Raw genomic sequence first — 17,820 nt, 5'->3', positions numbered from 1 at the left:
GGGAGGGTGTCGCTGAACTGTCTTCTGCAAGGCAAAAGTTCAGTAATGAGATTTCTTTTGGTACAATTTCATCTTACATGCTTATATGAGTCCCTATAGCTGCTTGCGAATGACATGATGTATGCAGTTGGCCATTTCTTTCAAGCCTGAGGTATTGAGGGCAAAGCACACCTGATACTTACTTTTGTTGCTTTCACAGTATGATGACTTTTCCTGCCTTCATCTCTGACCCAAAGACAGGGAACAAAGGCAACAGAGATCTGCACTTTGAAATGTCAACCAGGTTCTCACAGGAGCTAACGGCTAAGGACCAGGGTGACAAAAAGGGGAGGCAGATAGCAAGTAACCAGAAGAAAATGTCACGTGTCCATGAGCAGGCTACCTTCTCTGTTGGAAGCAAACCATGCCTGACAGGAGGGAGCCACACCTGGACTTGGTCCCTCTGGGCTGCCCTTGAGCATAGCAGAGGATGTGCTCAGCTGGGCGTGGGTGTTGGGGGAGATGGGCAGCTGGCCACAGATACTATCTGCCAAGTACCTGTAGAACCAGCTCCTGGTTCTCAGCTAAGGTTAAACAATAATTATGTTTATTTACATATGTACTGTGACAGGTAAGGTGCTCAGTGTTTTGAGTGACTATATTCTCTCCCATTTTATTTTCTAAAAACATTTTATGGAGGTATGATTGACATACAAAAAGCTGTACATAATTAATGTATGCAACTTGACCCTGAACCTAACCCTAACATGTAGTTAAGATATACTCGATTTACAATATGGCTTATAAATTATATGATGGTTTTTAGGAGTTAAGGGATCCAGGGACCAACCTGTTCTATCTTATTCTCCCTTGAATTTGATAGGTTCTAACACAGTAGGCCACGTGCAATCTGGAGAGTGGCCGCACGGGGGCAACAGTGAGTCAACATTAGTGCAAACCCCACCACAAAGCCAATTCTTCATCCTGTAAAACCTTGCTCATTCAATGTTTATAGATCATTTCATAGATTATTAAAAGTGTGAGTTTCTTGAATTTTTAAAAAACCAAGCTAATTCTTTGAAACTGTTAAAAATATAATATGTTTTTAAAAATCTCAGAGCTGATGAGCAGATGAAGACCCAGGGGCCTGGGAAAAGTCTATTATTATTGAGTATGCTCATATCTACTTAGGAAACAAGTATGACTTGTATTCCACTTATTTTCCCAAAGAATTTGTGTCAACTAACAGTACTGAACCCACACAAAATAGTACAGTACCGAGGAAAACAAAACAAGAAGCAGAGAAAGAGCCACACCCAGGAGCAAAGAAGACATAGCACGGAGGCTATGTCAGGCCGATTTGCAGTCCGTAGATCGTCTGGAGCTAGAACGCCCCCAATTCCCCGGGGGTGGCGGGTCAGGCAGAGTACATACCCTGATGCTGCACTGTTGTGACCAGTGACAAGTCTCCTGGTCACTTCCTCCACGAGCCACCCCCTGCCCCCCTGACTACTCCAGCCTGCTTCTTGGAACTCCCATTCCTCTCTTTGACCCCATTGGTTGCTTTTCCCTTCACTTACATGTAGTTAAACATGATATTCTGTCACTTACATGTTTTGGTCATGTTCTCAGTGAAACTACACTTTGCATCATCCACCCTGATGTATAATCACTTGCTGCATTGCATGACTTCATTGGGGACGAGGAATACCCTCACAGTGTCATGGGGCTAGTGTTCTGGGCAAGGTGCTCGCTAAGCTGGCTCATTCTGCAGCTGTTGCAGTGAAGGCCTGATCCAGGCACTGTTATTGTTGTGCAAGTAAAACAGCACAAGGTGAATTAGCCAAAACCTCGGGTTTGGGTTCAGAATTGCTCATGGCCCCTCAGCCACATCAAATGGGTGAGGGCACACCCTGAAGACAACTGCTAGTCCAATGTTGCCCTAGGGAATTTCCATGGAACAGCCATTGTGTCAAATGGGGGAAGTCAGTATGAGAGGGGAGGATGGGAGTCAGAATTCCTGAGATAGAATCAATTTGGGGACTGCCTAGAACTTAATAGGAGTTCATAACGTAGTTCTTGAATGAATACATTAATCTAAAAACATTTCCTAATTTTACAAATGAGGAGACTGGAGCTCAGATTAAGCGACTCTCCTAAGTCGTACTGGAAACTGGTGACAGAGCTAGACTGAGATCTGAGATGGCCTCCAGCAGGATCCCCCAGAGCGGCTGTAGCTGGAGGCACAATCGCCCATTTAACTCTTCTGTACTCCCAGGCTCCCATGTGACTCTTCATGTGGCATATTCTGGAAACATAGGTCATGTCAGTGTCACAGAAACCTCTTCCCCTGGTTATCATGATCCTGTGAGGTCAATGGAGTCCCAAGCCATCAGCCATCTCAGAGTTTGTCTGCAAAGATATGGTTGGCGGGAAACCCACTTGCTGACAGAGGGTAGCGGAAGATGGAAAGAGAAGAGGAAAAAAGGTGGGTGCTCACTTCACTTCTGGCCCCAGATGACACAGTGGCATCCAGCAGGACAAGCCTCCCAACTCCCCCCCCCCACCAGAACCTCCACAGCACTCACCCCTAGGATTTGAGGCTGGGCTTCGTACATGGGTCGTGAGCACTCCTGGCAGCTCAGGGTAGGATGACAAGAGACGTAACAAAGCCACAGTAGTGACAGATGTATATTCTTGGAGCAATGGATTTCTCCAGATATATTCTGAAAAAGGTAAAAAGTTCACTGATAAAACATCAATACTTTTAGTTAAAAAGAAAGCCATACATACCACAGAGTAAAGCTGGTTTAATTAATATTTATTGAGTATCTACTATGTGCAAATGTATAGCTCTAGTCCTACCTGGGAGCTTGCAAACAGCATAGGATATAGTAAATGGATCAATGGATCCAAAGGAATGCTGGCTAAAAAGAGAACAGTGCGGGCTAAGGGGGCCATCATATCCAGAGAGGCCCATTAGGAAGCCTCTCTGAGAAGGTGGCATTTGAGCCAAGACCAGAATGAAAGGGGGAGCAAATCCATCTGTGAGAGGAGCAACAGAGCAAGCACATTTTTTATTAACTTTAAAGATAAGACTTAAATGTCGAGATGTTTTGACTTAGGTGTTGCTTTGGGACCTTTGGTTCTTCTCCCTATTTTGGGGGGATACATGCTTACTTTTCCTCACTGTTAAATGGTCTAAAAAAAATGTCTTATTTAGGCATTGACATCTTTTATTAAAAGGCAAATGAATGAACCCAAGCTAACCCCTAACCCTAACCCTTAACCCCTAACATAGAGATTGAGTGCTGTATTAGTTTTCTACTGAAGCTTGAACAAATTTCCACAAACTATGGGGCGCCTGGGTGGCTCAGTCGTTAAGCATCTGCCTTCGGCCCAGGGCGTGATCCCAGGGTCCTGGGATTGAGCCCCACATCAGGCTCCCTGTCCCGCTGGGATCCTGCTTCTTCCTCTCCCACTCCCCCTGCCTGTGTTCCCTCTCTCACTAGTTGTGTCTCTGTCAAATAAATAAATAAAATCTTTTTTAAAAAAAAATTCCACAAACTGAGTGGCTTAAAACAACAGAAACTTACTATCTTACAGCTGTGCAGCTCAGAAGTCTAGTGTGGGTGAGCAGGGCTGTGTCTGGTGGCTCCGGGGGAGAATCCCTGTCCATTTTTTTTTTTTTAAAAGATTTTATTTATTCATTCGACAGAGATAGAGACAGCCAGCGAGAGAGGGAACACAAGCAGGGGGAGTGGAGAGGAAGAAGCAGGCTTCCAGCGGAGGAGCCCGACGTGGGGCTCGATCCCACAACGCCGGGATCACGCCCTGAGCCGAAGGCAGACGCTTAACCGCTGTGCCACCCAGGCGCCCCTGAAATCTTCATTTTAACTCAGCAATTCCTAGTTTTGACTTCTAGCCTACAAAACTGTGACAAATATACCTGAATTACTTTAAGCCACTACACTGATGGTAGTTCATAATGCCAGCCATAGAAAATCCATGCACGAGTCAAGGCGAGGGTCAAATGCAGGGAAGAATTCAGCGTGGAGGTGAGGGCTATGGTCAGAATCATGTTGAGGTTAGGTGCAGGGTCAGCTGGGGGTGAAGGTCAGTCACCCTGAAGGTCAAGGTTAGTGTGGGAGTCAAGACCCAGGCTTAAGAGTAGGTTCAGATCTGCATGAGGGACAGAGTCTGGGTGACGGTTGTTTCAGGGTCAAGGTCAGAGTCTGGTTTATCAATAAGGGAAGATCAGGGCTAGGGTCAAATTTAAATGACCGTCAGTTTTACGCTCAGGGTCATGATAAGAGTCTGGGTGAAGATTATGGTCAGAGTCAAAGCAAGCCTCAGGGTTAGGGTTAGGATAAGGTCACAGTCAGGGTCGTAATAAGGTCGTAATAAGCATTAGGATATTTTCAGAGTGAAGTTCTGACTGAAAGTCAGGGTTATGTGAGGGACATAGTCAACATCAGTGTCAGAGTCAGACATGATCAGGGGAGGGTCCAGGGGAGACCCTCAGGTAAGAATGAGGTTGAGCGAAGGTCAAGCTGTGGGTAGGACTAGGGAGAGCATCTCTGCTAGAATGAGGGTAAAGCTTAGGGGAGAAGCAGAGTCAGGGTAGTAAGTCAAGGTCAGGGTTGGGATTAGGGTGTGTGAGGCTGAGGTTCAGGGTTAAGTGTAACAGCGTCATGGTCAAGGTGAGGGTCAAGGTCAGTGTCACAGTGAAGTTGGTCAGCAGTCCCCGCCCCAGTGCCCAGCACCACCTGCAGCTTTTGCAGATGCCACCTCCTGAACGCTCTCCCGCACTGAGCTGTAGGTCTACCCCCCTCACCGGCCTGGAGTCCTCAGTGCTGCCTAGTCCTCCCCGTCCACCTCCACGGGCATACAAGTGTCGCGAAGGCAGGGCTCTTGGAACAGAGTGTTTTGTACATTGATGGGTTCCAAGCACTCAGAACAATCTGTGGCACAGAGCAGGTGCTCAATCGAAAGCTTGTTTCATAAGCAATGAGTATCCAGTAAGGTATTTCTGGAAGGAAAAAGTACATCTGGCAATAAAATAAACTGTTCACAGTAGTTCTCTCTGTGGAAGAATTACAAGAAACTTTCGTGGTTGACTTGACCCATGTCCATATTGTTTCAAAATTTTAAAAATTAATGTTATTTTATAATGACCAAAAATGGATTTTTCCCCTTTGAGAGAAAACAAAGAACTTCAGGTAAAGTTCCTGGTAAAGTGACAAGAGACCCACTGCACTGTAGCTATTACCCAAACCTCAAACAACTGGCAGCCTCTTGTGGAGTCTTGGAGCATCCGCGAAGAAACCTTACTAGTTCTCTTCTCCAAGGAGGAAAGACAAACCAAGAGGCAAGACAATATGGAAGCTCTATTTATTCAACAGCAGCTTTGAAAAGGAATCCTTGAGACAGTGAGGGGATGTATCTCCCCATTTCTCCTTCACTCCTTTTCCACACGTTTCTGTCCTTCACAGGCTAGAGCCTGATGCAAAATAGGTGACTGTCTTAGATGTACTTATACACGACCTTGGAGGGCACAGTCTGGAGGTGCAGACGGACGGGACACTTGTAAAAGTGGGACAGCAGAGTCTCACTGTAGCCCACCAGGAAGTAAAACTTGTGTGCAGGCAGCTGCCTCAGGACCAGGGCACAGATCTCCAACTGGTTAGCCCGGCGCTTTAGGATCAGCTGGTCGGCCAGACACCCTGGGAAGGTGCCCAGCATGAACTTTCGAAGGAAAACATCCTCCACTGTTCGCTCTGCAGCATGGTCCTCCCCATCCAGGTTACCTGAAAGGAGAAGGGCACCTCGAAGACTCAGCAGAAACTCCAGAGGTAACATCCAAGAGCACTGGGCACTCAATTCCACCCCCACCCTGGCTGCTTCCCTCTTCTTCTACAAGTAGAATAAAAGGAACAACACTTTAAAGCCCCAAAGTACATTATTTCATTACATTCGCAAACAAATCCTGTGAAGTAGAATTGGTTGTCTTGGTTTTACAAACGGGAAGAATGAGGCCTTAGCAGGGCACAAGACTCGGATGATCCTTTCCTGTCTAGCCTTTTTCCACTCTTTCTGGACCGCTTATAGAAGCACTGGCCATCCCTTGGCCCAGAGAGACGAGGCCACCAGCTACTTCGGAGACCAGGGACATGCGCTCTCTCACCAGCCAGGGCTATGGCCTCAACCAGTGGATTCTCAGCGTAGCTCCAGAAACTCCTACACTTCCTGCAGTATTAAGAGCCTCCACACCCATCCCCAGGCCTTTGAACCAGAATCTGAACAGGGTGGGGGACCGGGATCTGTATTTTAAATTCTCTATACAGATGGATCTCAAAACACGCAAGCTGGGAAGTCTCATACTGAACAAAACACAGCTGATTCTCGTTAGTTCCCAGTAGTTACGTTCTATAAAGTCACCATGAGCAATGTGTTAGGGAACACCGAACCCTCGCTCCTAGGGAAAACACAGGGTTAAGTTTCTGGATGCCCTGGGTTAAGACAGTTTCATCAACACATCAATATATAACCTTGTTTCATGTGTGTTTCTGTTTAAAGGCCCCTTGTTTAATACACACGACCGCTTAACACTGAACTCTGCCAACAGCACAGTAACTCGTGCCTGAAGGAAGCTCACCTAACATGCATATTTTCTCCCTACGTCACGCCCTTCTTGTGCTTCACACTTCACCACTATTTTAAGGGAGCGAAGTCACCGAGAAAAAGCACAAACTGTAGCGCGAGTGGATCTCGGAAAGAACACTTGTTTACGATATGAGCAGAAACGACAAGGCAGGGCCCTCAGCGGGGAAGGTGTGTACAGGGTGGCTGCTCTGCCCACGTCCCACAGCGATTCACGAAGATGAAATCTGAGAATGAAAACCTCTGAATACGTAGGAGTTCAATCAAGCCTCTCACACGTGTTTATCTGGTGTTTGTGTGAGAGCCACGACTGAGAACTTCGTCCGCGGGGCCCCAGCACCGAGGCCCCTCACCTGTGTGCAGCGACAGCCAGCCCTTGCGGTGGGCGATGTAGTGCGGCGCGTGCGCCTCCTCGTAGGTCACCGGCTTGTCCCCCTTGCCCACTCTGACTCGGGCCGCCCGGTTCTAGGAGCAGAGAGGGGTCGTGACTCTACGCGACCACCGACCCAAGCTGCCCACCCCCCGGTCCCCGGTTCCCCGCTCCTCCGTCCCTGAGTTCTCCGCCGCCCGGCCCCACTGCCCCCGGGTCCCCGGGCCCTCTGCCCCCTGGTCTCCGGCCCTCCGACCCCTGGGCCCCCAGGCCCCGCCGCGCTCACCTTGGCGCAGACCGCGGACGTATGCAGGGCGCGCCAGGAGCACGGTAGCTCTCGGCTCCAGGAAAGCACCTGTGAGAGGAGGGGGACGTGAGACGGAGACTAAGGTCCCCACCACAGACCGCGGGACCTGGCCAGCGTCGCCCACTCACCCGTGGCCGGAGCACCCAGCAGCACAAGGGCGCCGCCATCTTGGGCCCAGCGCAGCGCGCCGGCGTAGCACGGCGCTGCGAGGAGAGACGAGGCGGGGCGGTCTCAGGGCAAAGGTCAACCCCCGGGAGGCTGCGACGCGGACAAGACCAAAGTGGAACCTGCGTGGGAGGGCTGGGCGCTTGACGGGGGCGGGGCCGAGGAGGGGTGGGGCCTGCAAGGCCGGGGAGGAGCCTCTCTGTCGGGGTAGGGTCGCGAGCGGGCGGAGTCTCGGTCGGGGCGGGCCCCTGATGGGCGGAGTCTGGGGCGGGGCGGGGCCTTCTGTCGGGGCGGGGGCGCAGTGGGCGGAGTCTCGGCTCGTGCAGGGAGCGGGTTCTTCCCGCCGCCCAGCAGCCGAGCGACGCCTATCCGTGCAACTCTCCGCCTGCAGCGGTCGGGGTGTGTGTGGTGGTTCAGGTCCGGAACGCAGATGTTGCAGAGGTGAGGTCTCGCCCCCCCGCAGGAGCTCGCAGAGGCAGAGACAGGGCCTCCGGGTCAGCGTGGTGTCTGCTGGGCCCGCTGCGCCCCGCCCGGGGCCCTGGGGCTCGGCTGCGAGTGCATCGCGTCCCCACCTTCTAGAAATCAGGTTGCTGAGTTCTGCTTCCAAATACGTCTTTAAAAAGGAAAGAAAACAAACAAACCTGGCTTTTATCCACAAGGAAGAAATTCATTTTGGTTAAAATTTCACCCAGTTCTTCGAGGATGACTTATGCAGAGAAATATGTACAATTTCACATGGGATCACACCCTCTGGTCGTTGGGGAAGGAAAATGTTAAATAAGAGAGAAAGGGCTGGATGGTAAGGAAACTCATACTCAAACCAGAGCATTGTCGCTGTAATTGGTATCCAGTAATTATTGTCCGAGGGAAAAATACCAATACTGGGTATTACTTACTATTATTTCTTATTGGTATTACTTACTTCACAACTCATCACAAAAATGGAAAAAGCATGGACTCTGGAGTCGGACCCAGGAGTGACAGTCTTTGCACAGTTGAGTCTCAGCTCCATAATCTATAAGAAGGGTTTTATTAGCAGTACTAGCCTGTAGAGCTGTTAGGATAAATAGCTGTTATTGGTTATGTTTGGCTGAATGACACGGAATTGCCAACATTGGGCTGGTTTTGACGCACATCATTTACCCTAATGCTGCTTGCAAAGTCTGTGCCTGCCCGTGGTAGGGAGCACTGGATTATCATCTGTGTGGAGGGGTAATGGTGGGGGATGGTGAGTTGCCAAGGTCACACAGAGGAGGGGCAGAGAAGGACCAAGACATGTATCCTGGCTTCAGGCCACTGTATTTTCCATGGTCAAGATTCCTCCGACCACTGGAAGCTAGGTCCTCAAAAAAACCTTAGTAAAGTGACAGCGTCTTTCATGCCGTGGGGCATATTCCTAACACTAAGAAAATTTATACTTCCAAATGTTTAAACTCCAGCTGTTCTGTGTTTTGGATAAGGGGGCAGAAGGAGAATGAGATCACAATACTTGCCAAATATAAGAACTCGCAACTTTTCCCAAAGGACCCCTTTAAACTAATAGTATTTTTAGTATTTTTTTCTTTTTAAAGTTGCCCTAAAGTTTGATTATTTCATTATTTCATAATTTGGTAAGTTTTCTAAATCTGCCCAAAGTGGTGAGGAATACGGGATCTGGAATATGAATTAGAGCTTCCTGGCAAGTGACTTGACCTTCCTGGGCTTCAGTTTCTCTCATCTGTAAAATGGGAACAATGACAGTTGTTGTGAAAATTACGTTGTGAAATGCGTAGCAGAGTGAGCAGCTAATAAAAGTGTTTTTTAAAAAGAATAAAGCCAGGGGCCCCTGGCTGGCTCAGTCGGTGGAGCATGCCACTCTTGATCTCGGGGTCGTGAGTTTGAGTCCCACGTTGGGTGTAGAGTTAAAAAAAAAAAAAAAAAAAAAAAAAAACCTGCCTGTCATGCCTGCCATGCACCTCCTCTCGGGGAGATGGCTATTGGGGATTCATGAGAACCCACAGGACCACCACCCCCACCAGAGGAAGGAAGAGGCTGGTGTCGCAGCAAAGGTGACTCCTGACATCTTTTGGAGCAGCGGGAAGCAGCGGAGGCGAGCAGAGGCTGCGGTGGCTCTTTCTGCCCTCAAGGCATCAGGCAGTTACACCATCAGATTTGTTTGTCTTCATTCCCTTCCTCTCTCTCTTAGGCCTGAGGTGTCTCCCTGGAAATGCAGACAGCCCTAGGTCTTTTAAGTTGCTAACATCCTGCTAACCTACTTTTTCATGATCTTTCTGCCACGCCTTGTTGCAAAAAGGGTTCCAGTGGTGCCTTGCTGGGGGTGGGGCAGGTAAGTGTGTTGCCACTGAAAAAAATTTTCTTTAAACATTAGTATGGATCGTTACGTTGTTTTAAATCGCCCGTGGAAACAGTTTAAGGGGATGGTTTCTTTTTCTGTCATTTCCATTTGTGTCTTTTCTATTCTATTCTATTCTATTTTATTTCATTTTATTTATTTTATTTTAGAGAGAGAGAGAGCACAAGCAGGGGGAGCGGCAGGCAGAGGGAGAGGGAGAAGCAGGCTCCCCGCTGAGCAGGGAGCCGGATGCGGGACTCGATCCCAGGCCCCTGAGATCGTGACCTGAGCCAGAAGCATATGCTTCACCGACTGAGACCCCCAGGCGCCCCTATTAGTGTTGTAATGTACTTTGCTTCTCCTGTCAACCGTGTAAAAGAGGCAGCCATTTTGCTGAACAGAAAATGGAGGCTCAGAGAGTCACCTGGGGTCACAGCACTAGCCAGTGGTAGCAAGCCTCCTTGTCCCAAAGCGTTTGCCTTATCTGGGGTTCCCCTGCATCATGGGGTGAGCATTCAGGACCATGTGGGATGGGGGAATGGCCTGGGTTTCTGGAGGTGGGTGCAGAAAGCTCAGGACTGGCTCTGGTGTGGGGGGGCTTCCTGGCAATGGAGCAACCACATTTAGGAACAAGAGACCCCCATGAAGGGCCCACCTAGGTTCCCACACCAGAACCCCGGGAAGATGAGGGTGCACACCTGTTTTTTCGCTGACGTGAGCCTCTTCGCTCTCCATGATAACCAGGAAGAGCTAGAGTCACCTTAATGCTTTCACAGGGCTGGCTTCTGGTCATTTCGAGTCCCCTGGGCCCCCACCACAAGTACGGGACTGACAGAACGGAGGGGGCAACACCCATGCTTTTTCAGTGCTGCATAGAGGATCCCGACGTGCAGCCAGGGTTAGAACTATCATCCTAAACTCCAAGTTTATGGCCCAGCTCAAGGGCACCCCTATCTCAGAGAATGGAGTGCTAGCCAGGCTGGGGGGCGACATTGGGTTTTATTACTTTGGAAGTCACCAGAATCTAGCCTTGGGGAGGGATGCCTTAGCGGAGACGTCTGCCTTCCTGTTGGATGCAGGATTGGCCAAGACACCCCTGTTCATGTGGACTTATTCTAACTCAGAACTGCTGGTGTTTTGCATTTTGTAAACCTCTGCTAAATCCGGTACTTCGTACTCCTGGTAATTCATTTTCTCCTAATGACCAACCATTCACCAAAGAAGGATCCCAGAGGCTCTCAGCTCTATTCCGGGAACTAAGCCAAACCACCAAAGAAGTCCAGTTAAAAACAGAGTCTTGAATTGTCCTCTTGTCTTTGCACAGGTAGCCAGAGGGGCACGTCCCCCACCCCTGCTCTCCCTCTGCTGAGGCACAGGAAGAAGGGGGAAGTTCAGCGGGTTAATGATGCTTCTGTGTAGGGCCACTGAGGGAAGAGGCCCTGTCCCCGATAGCGGAGCTATCCAGGGCGTGGAAAGGATGGACAGCAGACTGGGCCTCTTGTGTGCAGGCCCCTGGAGCTTTCCTCCCTGGTTCTCACACCCCGTTTGAGATGTGGCCACAAAAATGGGCACGAGGCTCTGCCTTCCCCAGGAAGCCCAGATGGGGAGGGCAGAGAAGCAGACAAGTGAAAGGCAGTAGTACACAGACAAGGACGGGACACCCTTCCCAGGGTGGGCTAGAGGTGGGGCTGCCACCAGACGCCCTCCTGAGAAAGGTGACTGCCAGAGTTGGCCACGACAAGGGACAGGTCAGAGCCCCAGGCGGACAACAGCGTGAGTGAGGGCACCTCCGTAGGGTGGGTGCCGTGGGGTGAGGGGCGGAAGGTTGCCAAAACCAGGGTCAGCACCAGCTGGCTCACTTCTGTGGTCCTGACTCATCCGTGCCTGTAAAGCCACACTCTGATGTAATTTGGTTGAAGTCTTAGGAACTCAGGATAAGTTTATAGCCAAAATCATTTTTTTATTACCAACTCAGAAAAAAAAATAGCTTTTTTTTTTTTTTTTTAATTGGGCGAGTTACATCTGAGGAGCTAGGGAGAGAGCAGCCCTATCAGGCTGACATTGGTACAGAATCTCAACACCGGCCTCCCTATGTCTCAATAAATCTAAGGTTACGTTGATTAGAAGACACGGCTTTGTGTACCATTAAGAGAAAGGGCTGCCAATTAATTTTAAGATACCACTGATTACGAGATGACTGCTGTTTGGCATGTTGAAATGTTTGAGACTGATACAGCAGGCAGGCCCTTCCCTTCGCTCGAGCCTCGTGGGTGTGCAGACTGGTGCAGACACAGTGCCTTGCGTGTGCACACAGACCGCTCCCACAAACCGGGCTGGTGAGCCCACCACCACCAAGCAGGTGTGCGCGGGGGCGGGGCAAGGCACACAGAAGTCAGTGACTTTGCTCAAGGGCGACATCATTAGCAGGAAGCAATGCCGCAGCGGCGTGTCCCAGGACAGGGGCAGACGCTCTCGTGCCTGGTCTCAGACTCACAGGCACATTTACTCCATCACTGACAGGGTTCAAACTCACCAAAGTACCAGGGTCCCCTGTGTCCACCTTCAGTCTCTGGGTGGCTCTCCGCCTCACTAAGCTTGGCCCCATGGACATGAGTGCCCAGGAGCCCCAGGGCTCCTGTGCCCCTGATGTCTTCAGGCCCAAGGCAGGGCCCTCAGGCTGTGGTCAGCCCAGGACCAGGCAGAGCAAATTTTTTTTTTTTAAGATTTTATTTATTTATTTGACAGAGATAGAGACAGCCAGCGAGAGAGGGAACACAAGCAGGAGGTGGGACAGGAAGAAGCAGGCTCCCAGCGGAGGAGCCTGATGTGGGGGCTCGATCCCATAACGCCGGGATCACACCCTGAGCTGAAGGCAGACGCTTAACCGCTGTGCCACCCAGGCGCCCTGGCAGAGCAAATTCTTGCTTAGTGTTTGGAGCCCCGGGGTCTGGCCCTGGGCAAGACCCAGGTTTCTGGAAATTGGAATCACAGGAGCAGCACTGACTTCAGGGTCTGAAGGAGAACCTCTCGTGGGACTGAACATCACCTAAAACAGGGAGAGGGGAACGCCGTGACTGACGCTCTCCAAGGCTCCAGTGCAACCTTTCCGGTCCCTGCACCTGCGTGGCGGTGGTCCTCTCACATTGCCCAGACAGCTCGGGGCTCGGTTGGACGGCGAGTCCCCCACCACCATGGGGGTCCTGCCCAGGGCACCCTCGTGCTCAGATTCTGTTACACCCAGTCTTTAGACTGGTCTATTTTCAAAAGTTGCGCTTTAGGCAAATATTGGATGCAATTTCACAAACAGTGATTTTCCTGATTACCAAGCAGTTAATCTATTTTGGGTCCTGCATCCTTTTAAAAGTCTGTCAAACTCTTTCCCCAGGAAAAATAAAACAAAACACGCACCTAATTTTCTGGAATTCAATGATTAAACCTTAATCTTTGGGCGATGGACAGAGCCACTGGGGATAACTTCCCTGGTTCAGATTCAAGAAGAGCTCGAATCCAGTTTGTAAGGGAACTGATATTCACAATTCTAAGGGAGCTTTTCCTGAACTCTGGACCCATGATTATCCCGGGTGATGTTCTTACAGTGCAAGAGAAGCAACTGGGTAGCCCCACAGCTCTGCGGGAAGGGAGGGAGGGAGGGACGGACGGAGGAAGGAAGGAAGGAAGGAAGGAAGGAAGGAAGGAAGGAAGGAAGGCAGGCAGGCAGGCAGGCAGGCAGGCAGGCTTGCTTTGGTATTTCCAGGTGAACCAGAATCTTAAGATTTGTGTTATCTAATGATACCGAAGAGATGAGTTTCTAGTGCTAAAGGTTAGAGATTCTTTCTGCATCTCAGAAGGGAAAAGGTTTTCCTAAATGTATCAGCAAGAGGTCAGGTTTTCTGAGTTCCAGTACTGTTTCAGCCTCTAGCTTGGGTGTCCAGGGCCAGGACTCAGGAGCAACACTGGATGAACATCAGGGGAGCAGAGGCTGTGGCGACCTGGGGCTCCAGGAAAGGGGCCCAGGAGCTTGCAGTTCAAGAAAGGGTTCCCATCCAGATGGCTGCCTTGCTGAGTCCAGCAAAAGGGGAACAAGGAACACTGAGGGAGTTTCTAGTCACCACAGCGGGGGGAGGAGGGGGCAGTTTCCTCAAAGTCACAACAGACAGAGGGAAGGAGCCCCCAAGGCCCAAGCAGCAGGTTCCCAGAGCTCACAGAGCTGCAGTTGGGTTCCAGGGATCATGGGGTGCCCCCGGCCCCAGTGAGGGCCAGCGCAGGTCAGGATTCAGTCACAGCATCCAGAGTGGGGGAGCTCACACATGGCCAGTGGCCACGGATGCTGTCACGGAGGGAGCCTGGCCCCACAGGCATGAAGCAAGATGAAGGGCACGCCAGGGGCCGGCTGGGGTTGGCCTGGCAGCTGTGGGGGCCTGGGGGTGAGCCGTGGGCCAGACAGAGGCAGGGCTGAGGGCCACAGCCTGTCCATCAGCCCCCCGACCCACACAGCTGTGTGTGCAAGGGCTTCACTGCTCTAGGCCTCCCTTCTCGTCTGCAAGAGGGGATGGCCACCGCCATGCCCTGCATTACTGTGAAGATGCCGATGCCACTCCCAGGAACAGCATGCAGGGCAGAGCTCTGCTTAAAGACTGGGGACAGCGCGGCATTTGTGAGACACTTCTCTTGTGCATCCCCCATTCCCACACCCCTCGGACACCGTGATCCCCTTTGAGGAAACAGGAGAGTCAAGGCAGAGAGGAACCTGCCCGTCAAGATCATCTGCACATGCATTCATTCCGTTCTTTTAACAAACATTTATTAAGTGCCTACAGTGTGCCAGGCCCCGTGCCAGGCCCCAGGGGACAGAGTCAGGTCACACACAGCCCCCCCCTCAAGGAGCTCACAGTCTGGGGCGGGGCAGACGCGGGAGCAGGGCAGGAGGGATGCACTGGGCTGAGTGTGGCAGGGGTGTAAACAGACGGCTGTGGGGGGGACGGCAGCGAGGGAGCTTCACAAGGCATCGAACCGGCAGGATGGAATCACCAAAGGCCTGCCCCCGCTTCCACCGGGTAGCGAACTGCTGCGCTCCAGGGGCCCAGAGAGGGAGCCCGGACACAGAGCGAATCGCTGAGTCCCTGCGCCCCACCCCAGGGTCGCTCTGCTCCTGAGAGCACCTCCCACCCGGTCTTCGAGGTCACCTCCTTTCTCCACACTGTGTAGGGAACCCCAGACCCCCTGGCTTTCGCTTTTCTCCCCTCTCACGCAGGTCGGCCGCCAGCCCCCGCTCAGGCGCCGGGCCCGGCCCCGTGAGGACACCGCCTCTGGAACAGACCACCCGCCGGACACTCAGAGCCGTCGGACCAGCTCAATGAGCTGCTGGATGCTTTTGTTCTGGTTGGACAGGCCGTTCCTGATGTTTTCCAGCAAGCATCTCTTTAACTCAAAAATGGCCTCGCTGTACCCCAAGCTCACTGCGGCCATGGGAGGCACCCCTTGCCACAGGCCAGGGATGTGCCAAACATGCTGCTTCTCGGGGTCACAGAAGGCCAGGTCCGCCAGCGTCCGGATGCCGCCGCCCTGTTTCTCCATTTGCGCCACGGCTCTGCTCGCGTCACCGGGTGGGTCCAGGAGCTGCCTCCTCTCTCTCGGCCTGGGCCCGGGGGCACACGCGTCGTGAAGGTTCTGGTACACAAACTGATAGTTGGGCATGTGCCCCGTTTTTTCCAACCTCAGAAACGCGTGCAGAATGGCCGGGGGTATGTCCCTGGTCTCGGCTAAGCTGACCACGGTGACGTTGCTCAGCCCCACGAGCAACGTGGCCAACGAGGCCTCCAGCTCGAACCTCTCCCCGGCCGTGGCCAGGGCCCCGCCTATCAGACCCCCAGAGTCTATCACCAGGATGTGGTCGCAGCCCAGGTCCTGGCTGAAACTCTCGGCCACCGTGACCAGCTGCATGAAGGCCCCTCGAGGCCCATAGCCCCGGCCGGTGGCAAAGCGCAGCCCAAACATGGTGTTGAGGAGCGTGGACTTGCCCGTGCCCGGCACGCCCAGCGCGGACAGGACCACCAGCCTCGACCTCCGCTCCAGGCGCGCGTGCAGCTCCTTGAGGAGCCCCGTGACCCAGCGCAGGGGGGTGCTCAGTGTGCTCCCGTCGACCAGCTCCAAGGGGAGCCCCTTCAGCAGCAGCTCCAGGGCCAAGCCTGGGAAGTGGGCAAAGCGCCTCTGGCTGGCCGGCAGCTTCCCTGCCTCCACCAGGCAGCTCTCTGCCTCGTAAAACTGTCCCATCTCCCGCAGGAAGTGCTCCACCCCCAGGGGCTCGGGCCAGAGCAGCTCACTCAAGTCCACGACTCCACAGTGTTTTGGTCTCAGCGTGAGAATGGTCTCCGGAGGCTGCCTCGGCCGTGGCGAGGCCACGCGGGCCAGCCCCCACTCCATCCACCTCAGGAAGTACTGCTTCTCGCCCAGCGAGGGGCCGCTGATGGCCGTGATGAACTCCTGCACCCCCCCGCCAGGCTCGTGGCCGTTCTGCTGCGCCCGCAGTTCCAGCAGCTGGTGCCTCAGCTCGGCCCGGCCCTTGTCCGGAGGGTCCCCGGCCCACTGGGCCTGGCACAGCTCCTTCTCCACCTGGGCCGCCTTCCTCCACGGGTCCCCCTGCAGCCTCAGCTCGTCCCGGCGGTAGGCGTCCGAGTCTTTGATTTTCCTGGTGATGCGCTCCATGCGCTCCTTCGCCCGCTGACACTCCTCGCAGTCCTCGTCCACCCGCAGCCCCAGCTTGCGCGCCGCGTGGGCCATCTCCTCCACGGACAGCCTCCTGCAGGGGGAGCGGGCAACGTGAGCCACGATGGAGCGGACCCTGCGCACGAAGCCCGCGCTGTCCGTGCTGCTGACCTTGACCAGGACGTGCGAGTGGTCCATCTTCAGCACCGGGATGAGCCTGTTCAGGAACCGCAGGTTGGCGTTCCGCTTCCCACGGTAGGGGCTCAGGATAAAGTAGTACCTCGTGGCCGACCCCTTCACGGAGTACAGCAGCTCATACTCCTTCTTGCTGATGTTGTCCGTCAGGATGAACACGGCGGACGACACTTCGGTCAGCAGCTTGAACTGCAGCCAGTGAGACCCGATGTCGCCCCGTAAGTTCAGAAAGGCCACGGGCTCCGGGAAAATGTCCAGGTCCTCCCTGCCACTGGGAAGAAACCAGGAGACTTCCACCAGCCCGTCTGCGATCTCCCGAGGGTTGGTGCCCACGTTCAGATCGCGGTGCCAGAAGCAGTCCCGCGGCCTGTGGCCTGGGCTGAGCACGGCGTTGAGGAGCTGGGACTTGGAGTTGCTGCTGACCTCCATGCGCACGAAGGCGAAGGCGGGCGCCCGCGACAGGACCGCGCTGTCTTCTCGAAGGCCGCCCACCCCCCGTGGGGGCTGCACCCACCACGTCCGCACGACGCCCCTCAGGGCCCACAGCAGAAACGTGTGGTAGTGGTTCTCCGAGTCGGGCAGGACGAGGGGGAGTGCAAACTGGCAGAGGGACATTTTGTGCACGATTTCTTGTTGTAGGAAACTGTCCGAGGACAGCAGAAGGGCACAGAGAAGGTCCAAGGGGTTCACGGGTGTGTCGGGCGTCGGCAGCTCAGAGAAGGAATAGATGTCCGCGGAGACGTCGTCGGCCGCGTCCCAATAGATGATCTCCTCTTCCATCTGGCTCTCCTTCTCTGCGGGCCTGGCGTCCAGGGGCATGTCCAGCACCATGGTGGTGTTCCTGGCTTCGGCGTTGAGGGCCTGCAGCTTCCTGAGGAAATTCCACGGCAAGTCCTTGGGAGCCTGAGGGGCCCAGTTCTTCATGCTGTCACTGCTGATCTGCAGGGAGTCCTGGAGGCTGAGCTTCTGGGCCTGGTAGGTCTCCAGCCCCAAAAGCGACAGCATTTCCTGCAGCCTGCTCCTCTCCGCTGCGGGGAGAAAAGAAGACGTCAGTGCTCACCCTGCGCGTCAGGGGCCCCAGTTAGAGGTGGGGAGGGAGACAGCCTC

General features: G+C 53.2%; 2 protein-coding genes across 2 annotated transcripts; both read right to left on the bottom strand.

The window, feature by feature from the left end:
- Window positions 1-5,356: 5,356 nt before the first annotated feature.
- MRPS24 (mitochondrial ribosomal protein S24) lies at window positions 5,357-7,621 on the bottom strand. Its single transcript, XM_011230778.3, has 4 exons — window positions 7,448-7,621; window positions 7,299-7,367; window positions 6,996-7,107; window positions 5,357-5,789 (listed from the first exon to the last, which is right to left on the bottom strand). The coding sequence occupies exons 1-4, from the start codon at window positions 7,484-7,486 to the stop codon at window positions 5,506-5,508; spliced, it is 504 nt and encodes a 167-aa protein (XP_011229080.2). The 5' UTR covers window positions 7,487-7,621; the 3' UTR covers window positions 5,357-5,505.
- Window positions 7,622-14,595: 6,974 nt separating this feature from the next.
- URGCP (upregulator of cell proliferation) lies at window positions 14,596-17,808 on the bottom strand. The gene has a single exon (XM_034665575.1). It carries the CDS (start codon window positions 17,716-17,718, stop codon window positions 15,148-15,150), a length of 2,571 nt encoding a protein of 856 aa, XP_034521466.1. The 5' UTR covers window positions 17,719-17,808; the 3' UTR covers window positions 14,596-15,147.
- Window positions 17,809-17,820: the final 12 nt, after the last annotated feature.

Source organism: Ailuropoda melanoleuca, chromosome 1 (assembly GCF_002007445.2).
Source record: "Ailuropoda melanoleuca isolate Jingjing chromosome 1, ASM200744v2, whole genome shotgun sequence".
Taxonomy (NCBI): Eukaryota; Metazoa; Chordata; class Mammalia; order Carnivora; family Ursidae; genus Ailuropoda; species Ailuropoda melanoleuca.
The sequence above is the reverse complement of the archived record's forward strand: the minus strand, read 5'-3'. Positions and strand labels throughout refer to the sequence as shown.